The 21756-nt window shown below is 34.9% G+C and overlaps 1 protein-coding gene across 2 annotated transcripts; it reads left to right on the top strand.

The window, feature by feature from the left end:
* Positions 1–10712: 10712 nt before the first annotated feature.
* Positions 10713–12701, top strand: LOC120207348 (probable polyamine oxidase 5). Of its 2 annotated transcripts, XM_039206827.1 has the most exons (2): positions 10716–11226; positions 11266–12701. In XM_039206827.1, exons 1-2 carry the CDS (start codon positions 10815–10817, stop codon positions 12504–12506), a joined length of 1653 nt encoding a protein of 550 aa, XP_039062758.1. In that variant the 5' UTR covers positions 10716–10814; the 3' UTR covers positions 12507–12701. The 2 variants fall into 2 exon arrangements, with proteins under 2 accessions (XP_039062756.1, XP_039062758.1); XM_039206825.1 differs by having other exon boundaries at positions 10713–12701.
* The last annotated feature ends 9055 nt before the right edge of the window (positions 12702–21756 follow it).

Genomic DNA, 21756 nt, shown 5'->3' with positions numbered 1-21756 from the left:
TTAACATGATAATGATATTATCAGTCCATTCCCAGTATCACTTCAAATTCATCAAATGGTAATTCTATCATATTAGAAGAGAATTTAACTCCCTGAATCCTTATGGGACACCCTCGACATACTCTATTTACCCTAGCACTGTGCCCTAATGGATTTGTCACTATCACATCACTATTAATAGCTTCTAGTTGAATTCTCAATTCTCTTACCAATTTACTACTAATATATGAATTTGTGGAAGTCGGATCAATCAATACTAAAATATGTTTATCATAAATTGGAAAGTACCTGCAATAATCTCCAGATCATCACGGTCTTCATTGGTCTTTAGATTGTAAACCCGAGCAGTCAAGTGAACTTCTTGTTGAGTAGAGGATTCAGGCCGACTTCTTCTTCTACTTTTTTCTCTTCCTCTCTCAGACTTCGAAGCAGATCGCTCCAACTGTGCAGGCTCTCCAGACATCAATGGACAATCCTGCATAAAATGTCTGGTGTTCCCACATTTAAAACAAGCTCTAGAAATTACTCGACATATTTCGGTATTGCTCACTCCACAAAGTTGGCATTGTCTAGCTTGACCCTGATTAGCTTTCTCTGTTTTAAATCCTACATATTAAGTCTGTCTGGCTCTCATTGGATTTGATCCTCTAGTAGAGGATGCAACTGATTCAGATCTCGCCTGAGATCGAAAACCAGGATCTCTACCCCTCTTAGGTGGTTTATAACTTGATGAAGGCCCAACTCTTTTAGAAGTTTGGGCTATTTTCTCTCCAAACCTTTCATTTTGAGCTCTCGCTAGAGTTTTAACACGATTAACTACTTCTTGAAACGAGGATAGATTCAACACAATCAACATCTCTTTCAATCAAGGGCGTAAGCCCTCCACAAACCATTAACAGGCATCCCTCTCTATCAAAATATGTTTGGCAACAAAGTGACTTAACCTGTTGAACTCACACTCGTATTCATACACCGTGCGATTCCATTACTTCAAGTTCATAAACTCTTGCTTCATTTTCCTGATAAACTGATCTCCTATATACTTGTTCTTGAACTCTTCCAAGAACAAGGACCATGTCACTTAGCCACTTTTCATTCTCATGGTGACATTCGTCCATCATATTCTCTCTTGCCCACGAAGCAAGGAGACTACTCCATAAGTTTCTCCACCTTAGAACAGTTTAGTCCATCAAGCATTATCTTTATATCATTGAGCCAAAGGTCCATAGCAACAGGACCTTCTTTGGCTTCACCTTTGAACTCAGGAGCTCCTAACCCCTTCAACTCATTTGCAACATTCATTCTCTGAGTTGAGGGAGCATGAGGTTGGAAACGCGTCAGGATAGCGTACAACGTCCTGAAGAAGACATCTTGATCTTGTACAGGCACTCCTGAAGGTGTGTGTTCTTCACCTTGCTTGGCCAGGGCATGCGAATTACTACTTTCTGCAGACCTATCTTATCCCTCTTCACTTCAGGAGCTCTAATGTTCAGACATATAATAAGACATAACCATATAATTCTATTAGCAAGATATCATACTCATTACTTTATCAGATCAGAAGTTCTCACTATTTTGTTGGCATGTATACATTTAAAGATACTATGGACTTCGGTTTATGCCTAGAATTGACTAAACCATAGCTCTGATACCATTAAATGTAACATCCCAACCCGTAACTAACCCGGATACGAATCCGATGTGTCACATTGACTTTTCAAAACCTTTACTCTAACAAAAATCATATAAAAAATTTAAACGTTCATTAAAATAAAGTTAACTAATTTACATAAGTATACCCAAACATTACAAAATCGATCAGAGCATATGTAATTCACAACTTTTCCTACATGTCAACATACTAATTACAACAAAATACATACTGTGTAAATTACTTCTGATCAGATCTTCTGGTGGATGTACGTTGTCTCTACAATCCGAATTTTGATCCTCCTGTTTCTTGGTACCTACGTGTGAAACACTCACACGCTAAGTCACAGACTTACTGAGGAATAAAATACGATAATGTATTTCCTAAATCATGAACATGCAACCCAATTATTTCATATGCAAATACAATCATCATATCACTAATCAACCTTATCATATAGGATCAATCATTAACAAATAATAACATGACATCTTATAAAAAGTAAATTCTTTTTATATCTTTTATGTGCCCATGTACATTACTGAGAATTTAAGGTATGCGAGTACATTGAGGTTGTTCACATATGCTGTCACCACAGCTCGTATAAAATATTCACTGAATGGCATATAAAATTATCCCGAATGACCTGATATATGTCCCGAAGAACCTCGTATATATCTCGAAGGACCTCGAAAAACCCTCGACTCTTGGCATGCCAATTATACCCACAACTCTCATATCACATAACATGGGCTTAAGTATTTATATGTTTCATGTATTCATCTAGTAAACTACTTCATCACGTATACATATACTCATATAACTCATATCATTTCTCATATAATCACATATGTTTTATCTCGTAACGTATTCCATATGTGCGTATAGTCATTGATCTCATACCATATAGCTTATGTTTATTCATTTATGTTCACATGGATCACACAACATATATCAAAATATAAACATATATCACTTATGCATGTACTCATAATAATCATAACATATGCATGTTTATAACTATTGAACCATGAAATTTAAACATAGGAAATATACTTATCAAAAGTCTTATTTCCATAAAACAACATCTATATTTTATTATGCACTCACCTTAGCCTCACTTAGTCCAATCAAATCCTATGACTTTATCTCTCTCTTGATTGTTCTTGACTCTTCTATCGTTCCATAAATTGCTTATGCTCGATATCTACATAATCAATCATTTAATATGAATATCAGAATTCTAAGTATTATAACTCGATCCTTAATAACCTAAGCTAAAAGAAGTGCTTAATATAAATTTCCACTTTGAGTAGTATCGGTACCCAAGTTATGGTACTGATACTTCCTTCACTGTGGTATCGATACCATTTCTTAGTATCTATACCCTTTCCCGGTTCTGGAATTCTATAAATGGTATCGATACTCGCCTAATGGTATCGGTACCCTTGGTATCGATACTACCCTTTAGGTATCGATACTCTTTGAATGACTTATCTAATTTTGTCTTATGGTATTGATATGTTCAACTAGTATCGATACCCATACTCCAAATATCACTCGTTTCTCTTTGAAGTATCGGTACTGGATGAATCAATACTGATACTTATTGCCCAAAAGTCACTCCTTAAACTTGAAAATTTACCAACACTCACTTAAACCTTCTATTTAGAACTCCCTTCTTACCACTAAACTTAACTATACTTACTCAAATCAATTTATAACAATAAAACATAACATTGTCTTCAATATATCATCATAATTTTAAAACCAAAAATCTTACTAAATTTCCAACATGTTCTAATTTCATTTCTAACACTTCATACTTCTTAATTTAACTAATGACAAGTTAAATTTAACCTCCAACAATTTCACTTGAACCCCTCTTAATTTAATCCTTCCTAACTTCTCCATCTTTTGGTTTTAAAACAACTTAAGCTTTTCTGGAGCTTAAGTATCATCTAAAGAACATAAACCAAGCTTAAATTCAATAAATAATCAGCTAGTAAGAAACTCACCTTTTCCAAATGATTTCACAGCTGAAGGAGGAAGAAAGATGAAGATAATTCTGGATATTTCCTTCCCCTTTATGTATCTCTACGTTCATATATTATAACCCATACCAATTTTTAATTCATTTAATGGTCAAATGACCATTTTACCCTTTCAATCATCCTTCTTTGCTATTCAGTCCTACACAAATAATTTTCCATATAAGTCCTTAAACTTTTCAATTTATCTACTTTAGTCACTAAGCTCTAAAATTTTACAATTTGGTCACTAACCCGGTGTTTGGGATGTTACAGATCTGGTTGTTTTTGGGTGATTTGCTCAACGTCAAAACTGGTTGTGACATTGTTTCTTCGCGATAATGAGGTCTAGCCATGATTGAAATATGATTGATCCTCTATTTTTAATAATGAGATAGATCATCTATATCCTATTAAAAACAAGTCATATGTTATGATTCTATATGTTTCATATGCGATATATCCTAAATATGATCTAATGAAAATTCATATGATGAATTGTTAATGCAGTTTTGTACAAATTATTCCAGCATATTAGACTTTATCGCCCTTGGTGAACGATCTTCAGTCATAACATATAAAGTTTTCTCTATCGCTTGTACTCTGGCAGTTTTGGTCCCTGTACTATTGGCGTTTAGTCGTGGTGACCACTCTGCCTTATATTGCCATTGATTTGTTTTCTCTATTTTATTTGGAGAACCAGACTCTCTTTCAAAGGCTGACTATTCTTGAAATGACTTGATTGATTGAAATACTACCTAATATATCCCCCGATTGAAATTTATTTTGAAGGTGAGGTCACATCAAGACTATTTTCATTATGATGAATTTTTTTGAAATGATTTGATGGATTAAAACCATTTTGTTCATGTCCTGATCAATCAGAATGAGATACTCAAGGAAGGATTCATTTGTTCTTCCTATTAAACACTTGTTTTAAAATCCCTATACCCCTAAAATTTTCTCAAAGTAAAGCATAATAATCTTTTTATGTAGAAAAAATACTATTAATCAATATTTTATATGTATGATGCTTATGAAAATGAACAATAAAATATAATCAGCTGAATTAACAAAAGATAAGAAATATGCAATCCTTTTAAGTTGATGTTTTATTTAAGGAGAAGAAAAATATATAAAAAATGAAAATCAAGTATCCCTAATATCAAGCGCAAGAATCATTTCATCTTCACCCCAACAAACTTTTCTGAAGATTAAAATGTGTCTAGAAGATTCAGACCGTACTAAGGATATCTGAGTATGAGAACCTCTCCCTTAACTGTAAGGCTTCCCAAGGAATCTGTCATTTATTAACCTAATCCTGAATATTTGAGCCGTCATTTGTGGATTTTCAACTTAAAACCTCTTTGGTTTCAAGACATCTTCTTTTAAGTTTTCATCTTGAACGACCTTTTCTTTTATTTCACTTCAAGTATAATATCATTTGACTAAGTCTGAATTTACAAGATTATGTAACTTATCTCCATCAATTTCAATCAAAATTTGGACTCCTCTAGAAAAGGCTTTTTTCACGACGTTGGGGTCTTTCCAATTTGACATCCGTTTTCCTCGAAAGTATTTTTGTATAAGAATAATCTTTTTCAAAACCAAATCTCCCTCATAAAATTCTCAAGGTCTGATCTTCTTGTCATAGCTAGCATCATCTTTTCTGATACATTGGACCATGACAAATAGCTCTTAATATATTTTCCTCAATCAAATTCAGTTGATCAAATCAATTCTGAGCCTAATCAGTTTCTTCTAGTTTCAAATCTATTAGTACTCTCAAAGATGGAATTTCGACCTCGATGGGTAAAACTATTTCCATCTCATAGACTAGTGAGAAAGGCATTGCCCTAGTCGATGTACAAACAGAAGTACGATAAGCTAGTAGGGCAAAGGGTAGCTTTTCATACAAATACCTATATGTCTTAGTCCTCTTTGTGGCAATTCTTTTGATGTTCTTGTTTGCTGCCTCTACTAACCATTCATCTTTGGGCGATAAGGAGCCGAGTTATAATGTTTATTTTGAACTTAGTGCAAATTTCTCTCATCCAATCATTATTAAGATTCAAAGCATTGTTTGAAACGATTCTCTCTAGTGTTCAATATTTACAAATGATTTCTTTCTTTATGAATCTGCATACTATCCCTTTGGTTACACTAGCATATGATGTATCTTCAACCCATTTGATGAAATATTCGATGGCCACTAAGATGAATTGGTGTCCATTGGCAGCCTTTGGTGTGATTGGTCCAATGATATCCATTCCTCACATTGAGAAAGGCCAAGGTATGGTCATTACATATACGGGTTAAAGAGGCACATGAATTTTATCACCATAGCTATAAACTTTATGGCATTTACAGGCATAGTTGATATAATCCCCTTCTATTTTAGACCATTAATACTCGAATCTCATGATTTGTTTGACCATTGTGAACCAATTAGCATATGTTTAGCATATTCCTTCATGGACTTCCTCGAGTGCCTTTTTGGCCTCAGCTCTATCCAAGCATCTCAATAGAATCTGGTTTTTTTCTTTCTTGTAAAAAACTTCCCCATTGAGTACGTATCTCATAACTAATCTTCTTAAGGTTCTTTTTTCATTCTCAGCAGCTTCAGTCGAGTAAGCTTGATATTTGACATACTGAATGTCATAATTCCATGGGAGACCATCTTCTTCATCTTTCTCAATGTTACAATAATGAGTTGAGACCTCTCTTATGCTCATACGGATGAACATCATTCTAGCTTGATCATTAACTTGAATATTGAAGTCAATGTAGCTAAGACATCTGCCATTTAGTTTTCCTCATATGGGAGATAAGTAAAAGTAATTTCTCAAATTCTTTTATCAAGTATATGACTAGATATTTGTATTTTATCAACTTGGAATCTCTAGTAATCCATTCTACATGTAGCAGATAAATGACTAATGTGAGTCCTCGAATACTTCTAGGATCTTAATTTTACGGTCAATTAAAACAAATTCCCAACATACATACTTCATACTCAGCCATGTTGTTTGTACATTCGAAATAAAACCAATTAGTAAAAGGATAATGATCACTTTCAAGTGAAACCAGTACTGCCCCAATTACATGCCCCACGAAATTTGAAGCACTGTTAAAGTTCATTCTCCATATTTCATCTTTGGTGGTTTCCTCATCTTCTAAAGTAGATATGCACATTAGATCATCATTGGGGAATCTGAATTTCACTAGTTAGCAGTCTTCCAGTGCTTTGTTTGCCAAGAACTCTACAATGACACTACCCTTCATTACTTTTGGCTCACATAAATTATCAAATTCGGACAACAACATCTACCACCTAGCCATCCTTCCAATTAAAGTTGAGGATTCCATTATGTAAATGAATCCAAATTCGATATTAACCATATAGTGTGGTACAACAAGTATTACCTTAGTCTTTTGTGGTCCATACCAGGGCACAACATAACTTCTCGTTCAGGAAATATCAAGTCTTAAAGTTAATGAATTTCTTACTAAGATAATAATGGCTCGTTCCTTCCTTACAATTTCATCAAGTTCTACTAGTACACATCCCATTGAATTTTCAAATACCGCTAAGTACAGAATCAGTGGCTTTTTAGAATTGGGGGTATTGGAACTGGTGCGTTTGATAAGTAGTGCTTGACTTTATCAAAAACTTCATAACAACTGTCATCCCAAATTCCTGGGTTTTGCATTCTCAATAAGTAGAAGATTGGATCAAACTTCTCTGTTAACTGAGAGATGAACCTAGCAATATAATTCAACCTCCCTAGGAATCCTCGGACTTCTTTTAGAGGTTTTGGCAGTGGCAATTCTTGGATTGCTTTAACCTTGTCTGGATCTATCTATATCCTTTTTAACTAACTATGAACCCTAACAACTTCCCTAAAGTGGTTCCAAAGGTACACTTGGCCAGGTTAAGCTTCAATTGGTACTTCCTTAAACTCAGAAACAATTTTCTCAAAACTCTAGCATGTTCTTATTTGGTTTGTGATTTGGGAATCACGTCGTCTACATATACCTCTATTTCTTTGTGCATCATATCATGGAACAAAGTAACCATGTTTCACTGATATGTTACCCTTGTATTCTTACATCCAAATGGCACTACCTTATAACAAAATGTTCCCCCACATTGTTACAAATATTATCTTTTCTATATCTTCAAGGTTCATATTGATTTCTTTGTACCCTAAAAACCCATCCATAAAGAGAAAAGAGTATGTATAGTTTTATTGTCAATTAGGATGTCTATATGAGAAAGTGGAAAGTTGTCTTTAGGACTCGCACGATTGAGATCTCAGTAGTCGACACACATTTAGACCTTCTCGTCTTTCTTTGGAACGGGCACAATATTAGCTACCCCCTCGGGGTACTTAGACACCTGCAGGAAACCGACTTCAAATTGCTTCTTCACTTCTTCCTTTATTTTTCAACTACATGTCTGGCCTCGTTCTTCAAAGCTTCTGTTGCACTGATTTACATTTTCGTTTTATTGGTAGCTTATGTACAACGATGTCAGTATCCAAACCCGACATATCATGATATGACCAAGCGAACACATACTTGAACTCCCGTAGTAGGTTTATGAGATCATGCCTTATTTCTAAATAGACGAGGTGCCAATCTTAACCTCCTTTTTATCTTCCTTTGTTCCCAAGTTCATTGTCTCAGTCATCTCCTAACGAGGTAAAACCTGTTTATTTTCTTGTTCAATGAACCTGACAAGTTCAGGGTTCAATTCACATTCCTCATAATCCTCATAACCCTCAAACTCCTTTACACACATGTCATTTTCAAAATCAAACTTGGTTCAGAGATATCATTATTCGAACAATTGATATCTTGAGACCTGCAAATGGGTTGTTAGCTTTAATTTATTTGTTGATTGATTTCCCTCATTTTTACTGTTTTGTTGAGATGATAATGGTGAGGTGGTTGAACTGGCTGTTCATCCACAGCGACGACTTCAGAATCGACGCAAATGGCAGCGCGGGGGTGACTCTGGCGACAACAGCAGCGATAGCCCAGGTGTGGATTTCAAGAACAAACCCTAATAGCAACTGGGCTTGCTAGTTGGGCTTTGTTGGTTGTTTAACTTGATTGATGTAGACTTTGTAACCTATAAATAATAAAATAATTTTAAATATAATAATAATAATAATAATAATAATAATAATAATGATAATAATGATAATAATAATAATAATAATAATAATAATAATAAATTAAAGAGTCCGGAAAAAATTTAATATCTACAAATATCTTTTGATGAAATATTAAAATCTTATATATTTTGATTTTCCTCTTTTAACCGGTAAATCTCTGTTTTAAAAGTAGCATAAAGGGTAGAATGAAAGATGGTGGACGTCAAAAATCAGGTGATGTTAATAAAAGCATTTAAACGAGTTAGAACTTGTTCTAAAACTACGTAAGTTGGGATCGAGCTACAATCGACAAGACAAATCTTAATGCTATCTTAAAATCCAATGAATCTTAATTGTTGAACTGAAGATGAATCTTTAATTACTATTTTCTTTAACAAATGAATTGTTAGCTGATAAAGGTAAAGGCATTGGTAGTATATTTTAATAAAATCCAAAAGCAGGATAATGTGTATGAAACGTTAAAAAAGAAAGCATTGTCACAAATTTGCCTCCGACAGCACTTACAACATCTGCCATAATGTAATAAGTAATCTCTGATGTTTTGATGTTGAATCCGCCGTATGGTTCCAAAAACTTATGAATCAAATCACCCTTTTCCCATATATCTTTGCTTTATCCAATTGCAAAGGAACTAGTGTATATGAAATATGATCGTAATATTGAGATGTAATATGTTTTTTTTAGTCAAAGAATAAAACAATGAGAAGTTTATTCAATTTATAGTTAATGAGCTATCTTGTTTGATGGTGCATAATTACAGTGATCGGGTCATGTACTCATTCGTAAGTTAAATATGAGAGTTATTATTAAATTTTAATATAATTTATATGTGGTTTCCTAAAAAAAATTCTGAATCATTAATTAGTCAAGTGATCAAATTTTTATCTTGGGTAAGTTTATTTAATATATATCTTTTAAGATTTAAAAATTAAGATTTAAAAATTAATACTAAAATAAAAATATTTTATATAATTTATGTATTAAATAATTTATCATGTAATCTGTTTGTATGATTACCTAATTATGGTCGAAGACAGGCCTATCAGAGCGATGAAGATCCAATGAATTGCTCAGTTTGGTGGGCCGTCCTCAACCCTGATTTGCATGTGAGGTCGGTGAAAGGCACTGCCAACCTTTTATTGTCCTTTCCACAATTCCCACAACTACATATCGATTAATATCCACATATTTAATTTTTAATAATAAATCTACTAATTAAGGCCACTCACAAAACTCTTGAAGAGAGTGAGTGGTCTTCTAAGGTATAATTTACTAAGTAAAATTATTTAAATTTGATAATTTTTTTTCATTTAATATTTTAAAATTAGATTATTATTTAAGATTTAAATTTAATTTAAATCGAATTCTATGAAAGATAAAATTGAATGGAATGGAATTGAATTTATGTTTAAAATAAAAAAAATTTAATCTGAAATAATATTATAAAATATTTATACATTTTTATTATCTTTATTAATTTAATGAGTAAAACTATGAACAATATATCAAAATGTGATTTTAATCTTAAAATTCAAATTAAATAAATATAATTAAATTTTAAATTGAGATAAAATTAAATAAAAAATTTCAATTTTCAAATTAGAACGTCTGCAAATTAAAAGCAACTCGACTCTTTGACCATTCTAGGGTATAATCTATATTTGTAGGTAGTAATAGAGTTTCAAGAAAAGTAGAGCCCTGTCTCTATTAGACAAATTAAATAATGTGGGGAAAATTTTTAAAGTTTCTCACTATACAATATACAGCATATACAGTACGCTCTCCCTTATAAATACCTTATCATTAACTTAATATAGCCTCACAGTTCTCCTTCACACTCCTCACTCTGTTCTTTCCTTTTGAAAAAAAAAGCCATTTTTGTTCAATTGTTGTCTCCTTGCTGAATATTTTGTTTTGCTGCTTGTGAAGCTAAGGTAGGAAACTATAATGGCAAAGAAGCCGAGAATTGTGATAATTGGAGCTGGGATGGCTGGTCTTACTGCAGCTAACAAGCTCTATACTTCCACTAGCTCTAACGATTTGTTCGACTTGGTTGTTGTCGAAGGCGGCGATAGAATTGGTGGCAGAATCAACAGTTCTGAGTTTTGTGGTGACAGAATTGAGATGGGTGCTACTTGGATCCATGGAATAGGAGGTAGCCCGGTTCATCAAATTGCTCGGGAAATTCACGCTCTTGAGTCTGACCAGCCATGGGAGTGCATGGATGGGTTCTCGGACGAGCCGAAGACCATTGCTGAAGGAGGGTTCGAGCTGAATGCCTCTATCGTTGACCCCATATCCACCCTTTTCAATAACCTGATGGACTTCGCTCAAGGAAAGCTGGCTCAAGACGGTGCAGGCGGAGGGGACGCTTGTTTCTCTAATTTTGCTGCTAAAGCGGCCTCGAAAGGTTGTACGATCAACGGTCGGTTTGGTAACCAAAGTGTCGGTGCGTTTCTTAGACAAGGCTTCGATGCTTTTTGGGATTCTTGCAAGGACCGTGCGGAGCTCAGTGGGTATGGTAAATGGAGCAGGAAGTTGCTGGAAGAAGCCATTTTCGCCATGCATGAAAACACCCAGAGGACTTATACTTCAGCCGGTGATCTGTTCAATCTAGATTTCGAAGCAGAAAGGGAGTACCGCATGTTCCCTGGTGAAGAAATCACCATTTCTAAAGGTTACTTGAGCGTAATCGAACACCTTGCATCTGTTCTTCCTCCTGGTGCAATCCAATTAGGCCGCAAAGTCGCAACAATTGAATGGCAGCCTGAGAGTCATAAATCAAAAGAAATTCCAAATGGATATGATTCCAGTTGCAGACCAGTGAAGCTTCACTTTTGCGATGGATCTGTCATGTTAGCAGATCATGTGATAGTCACAGTTTCATTAGGTGTCTTAAAAGCTGGAACTGGTCAAGATTCAGGTATGTTCAACCCTCCACTTCCTTCTTTCAAGACAGAGGCTATATCAAGTCTAGGGTATGGTGTTGTTAACAAGCTGTTTCTTCAATGGAGTCCAAATGGTAATAATCGAAACGCCAATGACAAAGACAAGTTCCCTTCCCTGCAAATTGTTTTCCATCCCCCAGAATCCGAGTTAAGGCATGAAAAGATCCCATGGTGGATGAGGAGAACAGCTTCTCTGTCTCCTATTTACAAGAATTCAAGCGTCCTCCTATCATGGTTTGCCGGGAAAGAAGCTCTCGAGCTCGAAACCCTTAGCGATGAAGAGATTATAGACGGAGTTTCATCAACAGTTTCTGGTTTATCATCAGCATTAAAAGCCCACAAGGAAGTGAAGCATAATTCCCCTGAATTCTGCAATGGGAGCGCCAGAGAAGGTGGTAAAGTAAGATTTGTCAAGGTTTTGAAGAGCAAATGGGGCAGTGATCCATTATTCTTGGGATCTTACAGCTACGTTGCTGTTGGATCAAGTGGTGCTGATTTAGACACAATGGCTGAGCCATTACCAAAGACTGGGAGCTCCGAGTTAGACCGTGCTGTGGATCATCCACTTCAAATTTTGTTTGCTGGGGAAGCTACACACAGAACCCACTATTCTACAACTCATGGAGCTTACTTTAGTGGTCTTAGGGAAGCCAATAGGCTTCTGCAACACTATCATTGCCATGGGGTTTAGACTTAGCAATTTCAATTTGATTTATTTTTAAATACCCTAAACCATCTCTCTTTCTTTAACGTAAAGCAAAGGGGGTGAAAGAGAGCAAAAACGAAAAAGAAAGAATGAGGGGGTTTAATGAAATTATGGAAGAGATAGATGGAGACATTTTAAAATGTATTGGTATGAATTAAAAGAAGCTTCTTTTCAATTTTCTATAGGTATTCGCTTTGCTTTTGTGTGAGTACCCATGGATTTCCTTTATATATATCTAATATATATATATAATCTTGCTTTGATATTCAAAGCAAAACCATTTTAAGGTGGTGTTTGGCATTGAATGAGCTGTTGTTGTGTGATAGTTGGGGAGTATAAAGAACAAAGGGAGAAGCCTTGGATCCCACTGCTCATTGCTTTGGCTTTTGGCCACTGGACAGCATCCGCCAAACCTGGCTCTTTCCAGCTAGGAAGCTCTTAAATGAGCCTCCTTTTCTGGCTTTCAAACAACATTGCCAACCAAAAATAAACTCAGAATTCAGGATTTGAATTACGATCACAAACGTGTTTACGGTTTTAGTTCTGGCTGTGATTGTAGTAGTCTCCAGCTTCATGTATTAAAACAGTGCATCCCTGAGTGTGAGTTGAAGTCCATGAGCAGAGAGAATCAGAGATGCCTATTGCCATCTGATTGCTTTGATCATTGGGGTTATTGGCTATCATGGGTCCAACCCCATGCACACGTGACAGTTCAGACATACATAGAGACAGTTAACTCAGACTCTTACTAGAGAACACCAGTGGCCTACGCTTGGTATGATAGACATGGAAAATGACAGTCCATAAGCCATACAATATCAGCTTGAAAAACACCACAGATTTCTTCTGTCCAGGGTTATTTTTTTCTCTTATTATCACCATTCCATTTTCTTCACGTACCGCTTAGGTCCACCACTCCCAAATTATTTGACCCTCGTCTTACAATAACAACAACAAAAGCAAATCTACTAAGGTTTTTTCTTTTAATCTTGTTAGGATTAGGGCGAGCGAGAGCATCCAACAAACAGCAAAGCATTGTATAGTCAAATCAGTAAAGCTATTCACAGAGACTCCATTATTGTGGGTTATGAGAGATTTTGGCAGGCTCTCTCGCCGAAAAATAAACCGGGAATGCCCCACTTGCTGTCTCTTTTTGCCTCTTGTGGGCTTGAATCACCCTTTGATCATTGTGTATATCGCAGACCCCTCCTCTGTCACCGAGTCCTTGTCTGCTTCACAGACAAACAAAGAAGAATCTCCATTTCAAACATCTCACTACTAAATAAGTATATTATTTTCTTTCTTCAATAACACTCTCTTTTTTGCCTCCTGTTCATCATTATCAGTTATCATCCCTTCTTTCTTTCTTTTAAATCCTCCCATATCCGATAATCACATGAATTTTGATTATATTTGAAATTAAATCGAATCTAATCCTTAAAAGTGAGACAAAACTCGTGCAGCAGTACAATGCAGGCCAACTCAAGTTGCGTATTTGTGTCTTTAAATCGAATGCTTTCATTTGGTTTTCAGCTTTATTTTACTGTTAGATTGCTGCCCTTTCATGTTTTGTACTAAAGATTTTGCACGTATAATTTTTTTTTTCCATTTGCAAAAGCTACTAAAGTTAAATTGATCATGGCCATCATTTCGATGAGAACTATATCAAACTGCAACGTGTAGCATAAAGATTGAACTATTTTGTCCGGAAAAAGCAATCTTCAGACGTAATAGACCATAAAATCTTCAAACATACTCTGATTCAACAAAGCTGTCTAAAGGGCAAAAAATTTTCTTCAGTTTTAAAATACCAGACTGATAAATTTTTTCCATTACTTTTCAAGTAAGAAGAAACTTGGGATTTGGGAACCACTGCCACACAATATTAACTTTTTCCTTGGGGATTAAGAATCCCAGATTTTTAATTAATTTTATAGCTTTAAAATAAAAGGAGAGAGCCGTGTACTTTATTCCTTCTTTTTCTATCCTTGAGAGACCCTCTGATTTAAGAAAGTTATCATGTTGGCATCTCAAAACTTTTTTCGCTTTATAAAGTTCCCCTTGTGGTGATAACATAGCATCAAGCTTTTAACTTTAAAAACAGCAATTTGTATGTTAATAAATTTATGGGAAGGAATCTTGAGGCCTACTTATAGGGTTTATAAGGTTCTTTCCACGACTTTCCTTCATTGCCATGCCCCAAACGAACAAGTAAAATTGAATCAGTCGGAGTGATTAAAACAAGAATTAATGGTTTGATTGGTGTAATCATCATATTTTTACTCTATTGCTCAATAGTTTTCAAGAGAAAATAGAAGAATTTCCGTACATGGGATTCGAATCTTGATTATGATTTCAATAGACTTGAAATCCAGGTAATAGTAATGTCATATACCATAGGCTAACTTTTCCATAGCTAGCCACAAGATTTTCTTTCCTTATTCAATGTGACCCATCACGCATCTAATGGGCCAATTATCAGGTAACCCAATGACCTAAACCCTAAAAAATCCATAGCCCATTGAGGTCATTGGTCGAATGCTTACTAGGTGATACTTTCATCGAGACATCGACTGTATCGTTTACAAATCATCAATATTTAAATTTTTTAGTAAATAAATATGGGATTTTAAAAATAATATGGGCCGCAAATAAAAAAAAACAAAGGGGGGGGGGTTATTTTGCCCGTGAAAAGAATTGGAGGCAGCGGCACCATAACTTGTGCAGAGAAAGGAGAGGGATGGGATGTTGGAGGACCTAAATTTGGCATTAGGGAACAGTGCGAGGAAGGGGTTAAGGGGCAATGGCCCCGATCTTTGAAAGCAACAGGGTTGGACATATATACCTTACTCACCCAAATTGACCATTTTAATCTCATATAGTCCCTGTCCATCTATGTCTCCACCTCAAACCAAATCTTATAGGATCTATTATCAACCTGCCTACGTAGCCTTCTTACTTATCATAAAAATGCCATTATTATGCTATTATTTAATCTACCCAAATAAAATCTTCCATGGATCTTAGATATTCCCAAAAGGCTTCTAAAGGAAAATAACATTCGGTACATTTAGATTTTTTTTAAATAAAAGCTTCTCATTTTATTAAAATAAAAATATTTAAATTATATTAAAAGTTCACAACCATAACTGTAAACTAAAGACATTTTATTATAATCATTAAAAAACTAACAACTTAAGATGACACAATGATCATACAAGGAAAATATTAAAAACCTAACAAAATAATCTCGAATAAAATATAGATATTAACATATATGACTGCATATGTAAACAAACCACAAAGGGGATATATTATTAAAAGATCTCGACGAATCTTAAATTAGAATCAAACGACGTGGGAAAACTATCTATGAACGTAAATCGCATATCCAAATCTAATCCAAGGGTACAAAGCATGGAAGATCAACATGATAACAAATAAGTGTCATCTTGATCAGTCGTGACGATGTCAAATCTAACCATGAGAAAAAAAAAATAACAACCAAACGATCATAAACATGTTAAAAGACATAAAAAAACATATCATAAAGACATAATGATTAAAAATTAAAACACAAGAAAAAATAATATAATAATAAATACCGACAGTCGTTGACTAACATTAAAATTAATATCGTCATTATTCACAAAAATAAAGAAGAAAAAAGGAAATAAAACTAAGGTTGAAAAGAAAAACTTCGTATGTATATTTAGATTTTGATTTTAAACCATTAGTTAAACAATATTGACCATAAAAAAGTTATTATTATTTTTTTTAAAGTGAATTACCAACTTTATTGAAAGAAAATAAGAACCGTTTTCAGGAGCAAGTGAAAAACAGCAAAGCAAAAACAAAACATGTCCCTAAAACTGAATTAAACACATTCCAAAATGAGGCTAGCCTTTCATCTCTTGCTTGACAAAATGAGCTATGAAACGAACAAGCAAGAGACAAATATCTCCCGATATTAAACATGGGAACAAAGCACAACACCTCTTTATCTATGAAGGATCAAGCGCCCTTCTATCCTCTTCCACCTGGATCTCGACGCAGCTATGTCCTTCCTCAACCCAGTATCAGTCTTTCGATCCGACTCTGGTCTCAGCAGCCAGTAAATGGGCTGCCTTGTTACTCGATCTAGGAATATTCTGGAACTTGCATGCACGGAGAGATTCACTCCTCCTTCGAATTTCCTAAACTTATGCACCTATTTCAGAAAGATCATCGGCTGTGGAAGCTAACTTTCCAATTACCGCGTATAAATCGCCTTCCTGAACTATCTCTTGGAAACCCATCTTAGAAGCAAATTAGATCACGTGATTTGTCACTGACGCTTCAGCGTTTTCAGAACCGAACCGGTTAACAAACTGATCATGCTACCGATTCATTAGTTTAACCGATTGAACTGGTCTGATCGGTCAGAAGAACCGGAAGACGTCATAATTATTTAAAAAATAAAAAATAAATAAAAATATTTAATAAAAAATAATTTTTTATATTACAAGTTATATTCAAAGCAATTCATAACATATATAAGTTAAAAACCATAAAATCAAGTAAAATAAAATAATTCAAATTAACTATAACATAATATTTAAGGTAAAACATATTAAATAATAAATATAATTATATAAATTTGGGACTAAAAAATCATAACAAAATGATATTGTTTGGTTTAATTTAAAAAAAACAATCTCACATAGCTAGAAACATAGAAGAACATTCCAAAAGTCTAAAGAGTAAAAATATGAGAACAAAACAATCTCACATGGCTAAGAAATATAGAATAGCATCCCAACTAACTTCTATAAATAATAGAGGTAATTTGACATTCAAAATCATGGATCCTTTTGGTGAGCATTGAGTGAACTATTCTTTCACTTCAATCAAGCTCAAATTTTTGGCTTCAATCGAGCTTCTAAATTTTTTTTGAGTTCAAGCCTTTTTGAGTTCAAGTTTTAGTATTATATTTCGAGTTCAAGTTGAACTTGATAATTTTTAGCTCGTGAGTTTGAGTCGAGTTGAGCTTACTTTTAAAATTTTCAAGTTCGAGTCGAGCTCAGCAATACTTGAGTTCGACTTGGCTCGTTTAACAAACGATGTTATTTGGTTTAATTTTTTTTTAAAAAAAAAACAAAATTGGCGGTTTTTTTCGGTTTTCAGTCGGTCCGGTTTGAACGATTCAACGGTTCCGACCGATTCACTAGTAACGGTTCAACCGGTGTAGATTGAACCGGACTAGACAACGGTTCCCGGTTGAACCTGCCGGTCCGGTCCGATTTTCAAAACACTGTCCGCCACAAATGCCGAGGTAATATTTTACAACCCCGACGGCATGTTCCTAGTAATTTTCCCTCACTATCTATAGTAGTAATCCCTGACCAAGATTCTCACTTGTTTTGAACAAAACGTGCATCGAAATTTATTTTTATAAAAGAAGGGGGCAGTGGATTCCATCAGACTGTTGAAGCCGTTTGCTGACCATGAAACTGGAGATTTACCTTAGAAAAATCTGAGCATTGAGTGCGAATCAAGGTGAGTACCTCCTCATTTCTATTAATCTGCCCTTGATGTAACAGTTTATTCATTGTAAACCAAAGGGCCCAAATTGTCACTGAGATTTCTGGATGTTCGGTTTTCTGATTGTGCTTAAAAATATATGAAAATCATTCTATAAAATCTAACGCTCCCACATGAGGAGGCCAACTAAAACCCATCTCTTGTCAAACCCAATTAGTTATAAGATAATATTGCTCTCTATCTCACTGGGACAACTCGAACAAAATGAACTATTTATAAGAAGTTTTGGGTACAAATTATATTTTATTGGAATGTAGTTATACAAAAATTTCCGTAACTGAAGTTTTATTTTTCTTTGACACGCACTTTCGCCACTCAAGAGATATACTTCCCTCCAACAACAGTTTGTAAGCACTTCTTACACTAAACAACCATGACTTTTCCCATCCAAACGAAACAGTCTTCTTGATTAAACCTCAACAAAGGTATTCCACAGATCAAGTCCGCTTCCTTCTCTATAAAGACTTGTCTAACGAGATCCTCCTTCCAAGTTTTCAAATCTGCATAGATTAAATTTGTGTTCCACTCAACTGAATCCTTGTGAGTAAACTCAACCCTTCGAGGCCAATCATATGGAAGCCAGAAACCATTTCATATTGAAATCGATTGGTCGTTGCCCACCTTCCCTCTTAGATCCAATTTCAATAGACCCTTGCGCTCCAAACACTCCTCCAAATATAAGATGGTGATCTCGAACTAAGAAAATTCATGATTTGTCCAAATCATGGCAAACATAGGGATCGCTTGGAGTACATATTTAATAAATACATCTTTTCCACCTTACGCTAGAACTCTAATGCACCAGTTATGGATTCGACTACGAAATTTATCTTTAAGGCCTACGAACGCTCCCTTCTTATTTCTCCCCATCAATAACACTATGGGTTTGTAGTATTTGACGCCTCCAAAATCTTGCGAACATCATTGCGATTATCGTCAATGACATTTGAGCTGAAGAAAATACATGATTTGTCCAAATTAATTTGTTGTCCCAAACTCATTCCGTGTATCAACAAAATTCGTTTGATTTGTGACGCCATTTGAGCGGTAGCTTCACCAAAAACAAGGCTATTGTCTGCAAACAGTAGATGAGAAATAACTTGAGCATACCGATTAATTTTCACCCCTTTAAACTCCTCCCTCGCTATGGCCTGATGAATTAATGCAGACAACCCCTCATTGCAAATTAGAAACAAATAAGGCTCAACGGATCCCCTTGTCGAAGTCCCCACTGGGGTATAAATTTCTCCTCGCCACTCCATTCAAAATGACTGAATAAGACACTGAACAAACACAAAGCTTTACTCTTTTCAACCCAATTTGAACAAAATCCCATTTTTGGCATAATTTCCCATAGAAAATTCTATTCGACCGATCTTACACTTTACTCATATCGAGTTTTAATGCAAAATACCCTTTTCTCCCAACTGTCCTTTGCATGGACGAATGTAATAACTCATAGGCAGTGATAATATTATCTATAATTAATCGGTCGGGGACAAAAGTACTCTACGCCTCATCAATGCACACCTCAAGAAAATCATGCATTCGCGCCACCATCATCTTCGAAATGATTTTATATAATACATTGCAGAGACTAATTGGTCGGAATTAGCTCAAAACACTAGGGCTTGCGACATTTGAGATTAACACCATGTGGGTATGATTTATAACCTTCATCTCAGTTGGCTCTTCTATAAGCGCAATACATCTGCTACCTCTTCACCTATCACATGCCAAAATCGCTGGTAAAACAAAGCCCCTAAGCCATCCTCTCCCGAAGTTTTTAACGGACATAAAGACTTAACTGCCCTGAGAACCTCTTCTTTCGTAAAAGGTCAGATGAGAGACCGATTCATATCTTCCGTAATGCAAGCGGAGATCCCCTCTAGAATACTCATATCTACTAGAGAAAAATTTGAAATAATTGTTTTTGAAAATACTTCCGAGCTACATTCACCATACCCTCAACATCATCAAGGACTTGACCTATATTAGAATTTAAACTTCTGATTTTATTCTGTCGTTTCCTGCTATATGTAAATCTATACAAAAATGTCGTATTATTATCTTCATTCTTTATCCAGTTAGCCCTTGCCCATTGTTCCCAGTGAAGTTCCTCCTTATCTGATCCAAGATTAAGTTGCAACTTTGTATCAATAATGTCTCTCAATACCTCATCGAAAGGAGTAAGCTAAACTAGATTGGCCAATTTATGCTTCAGATCAGCTACGGTCAGCCGCTTTTTTTGACAAATATTTTTAAACCACATGTCTAAGTTATGGCTGACAAAGTCTAATTTCTCTAGGACGGTACCTGAAGCTTCATTCCAAAGATTATCAACTTCGGTGCCACACGAATCCTCAAACAACCAGGACGCTTCAAAGAAAAAATTTCAGTGTCTTGGAGATGTCATTGTGTTAGTGTTTAACAATATTGGGAAATGTATGAGAAACCATGTGCGAGATGTTTTAGAAAATACTGAGGAAACCGACCCAACCATAAATCGTTAGCAAGACCCCCGTCTAATCTTTCTTGAATGTTGTTATTGCTCCTTCGCCCTCGCTCCCAAGTATAGCAGACGCCTATGTATCCTAGATCATGCAAACTATAATTTGAAGATTTATTTCCACATGTTAAAATGATGAAAAATAATATGAATCATTGGATTTGAAGATTTATTTCTATGTTTAATTTAGACCGTTGGATCAAAGTGATAAAATTGCAATTTTTGAAAACTTGCTTGGTAAAATTGGAAAAGGGTAAAATCATTTGTTCATCTTTGACTTTTGAAATATGATAAGGTTGATGGCTTGGTTGGATGGTAATTATCAAGTTTCATTAATGGCAAAATGGACATTTACACAAAAAGGCCACTATGTATCTGGCTATAGCGGCGTGTTTACATAAATGCCACTAAAGTACGCATTTTTAGTAGTGTTTTCAAAAAAAGCCACTATATATATGACTATAGCAGTGTTTTTACATAAACACCACTAAAGTGCATGTTTTTAGCGGCTTTTACACAAAAATGCCACTATATATCTGGCAATAGCGGCGTTGTTTACATAAACGCGACTAAAATATGGTTTTTAGCGTCGTTTTCACAAAAAGCCACTATATATCTGGCTATAGCGGTGTTTTTTTTACATAAATTCACTAAAGTGCGAATTTTTAGTGGCATTTTCACAAAAACGCCACTATATATTAGGATATCGCGACGTTTATCTATAAACACCGCTATATGTAAAAAAAATAACGAAGTTTTCTCTAAAAACACCGCTACAAATCTGTTTTGTTGTAGTGGTGATAAAGTGGATATTAGATTAAACACAAGCCTAACTGAGGCTTTAAGTGGAATGTGAAACAACGTCGTTCCATCTAGGCTAGGCTCACCCGTTTTTTAGCTTGGGGATGAGATTATTGTGTAAAGGGCCCCACCCAATTTTCATTTTAATTTATTTCAGTCCTCAAATCGAGTTTCTTTATATTTTTGACATTGTTTTTAAGATTTACTCGTGTTGCATTTTAGTCATGTGCTAAGTAATTTTTAAATCTTTGATGCTTTCCTTATTTGTCATGTAATTTCTTTGATTTCCATTTTAGTCCATATTATATGTTTGCTTATATTTCGCTTTGTTTGTGTTTCTGG

Source organism: Hibiscus syriacus, unplaced genomic scaffold (assembly GCF_006381635.1).
Source record: "Hibiscus syriacus cultivar Baekdansim isolate YM2019G1 unplaced genomic scaffold, ASM638163v2 tig00014445_pilon, whole genome shotgun sequence".
Taxonomy (NCBI): Eukaryota; Viridiplantae; Streptophyta; class Magnoliopsida; order Malvales; family Malvaceae; genus Hibiscus; species Hibiscus syriacus.
This window is presented reverse-complemented; position numbering and strand designations above follow the sequence as displayed.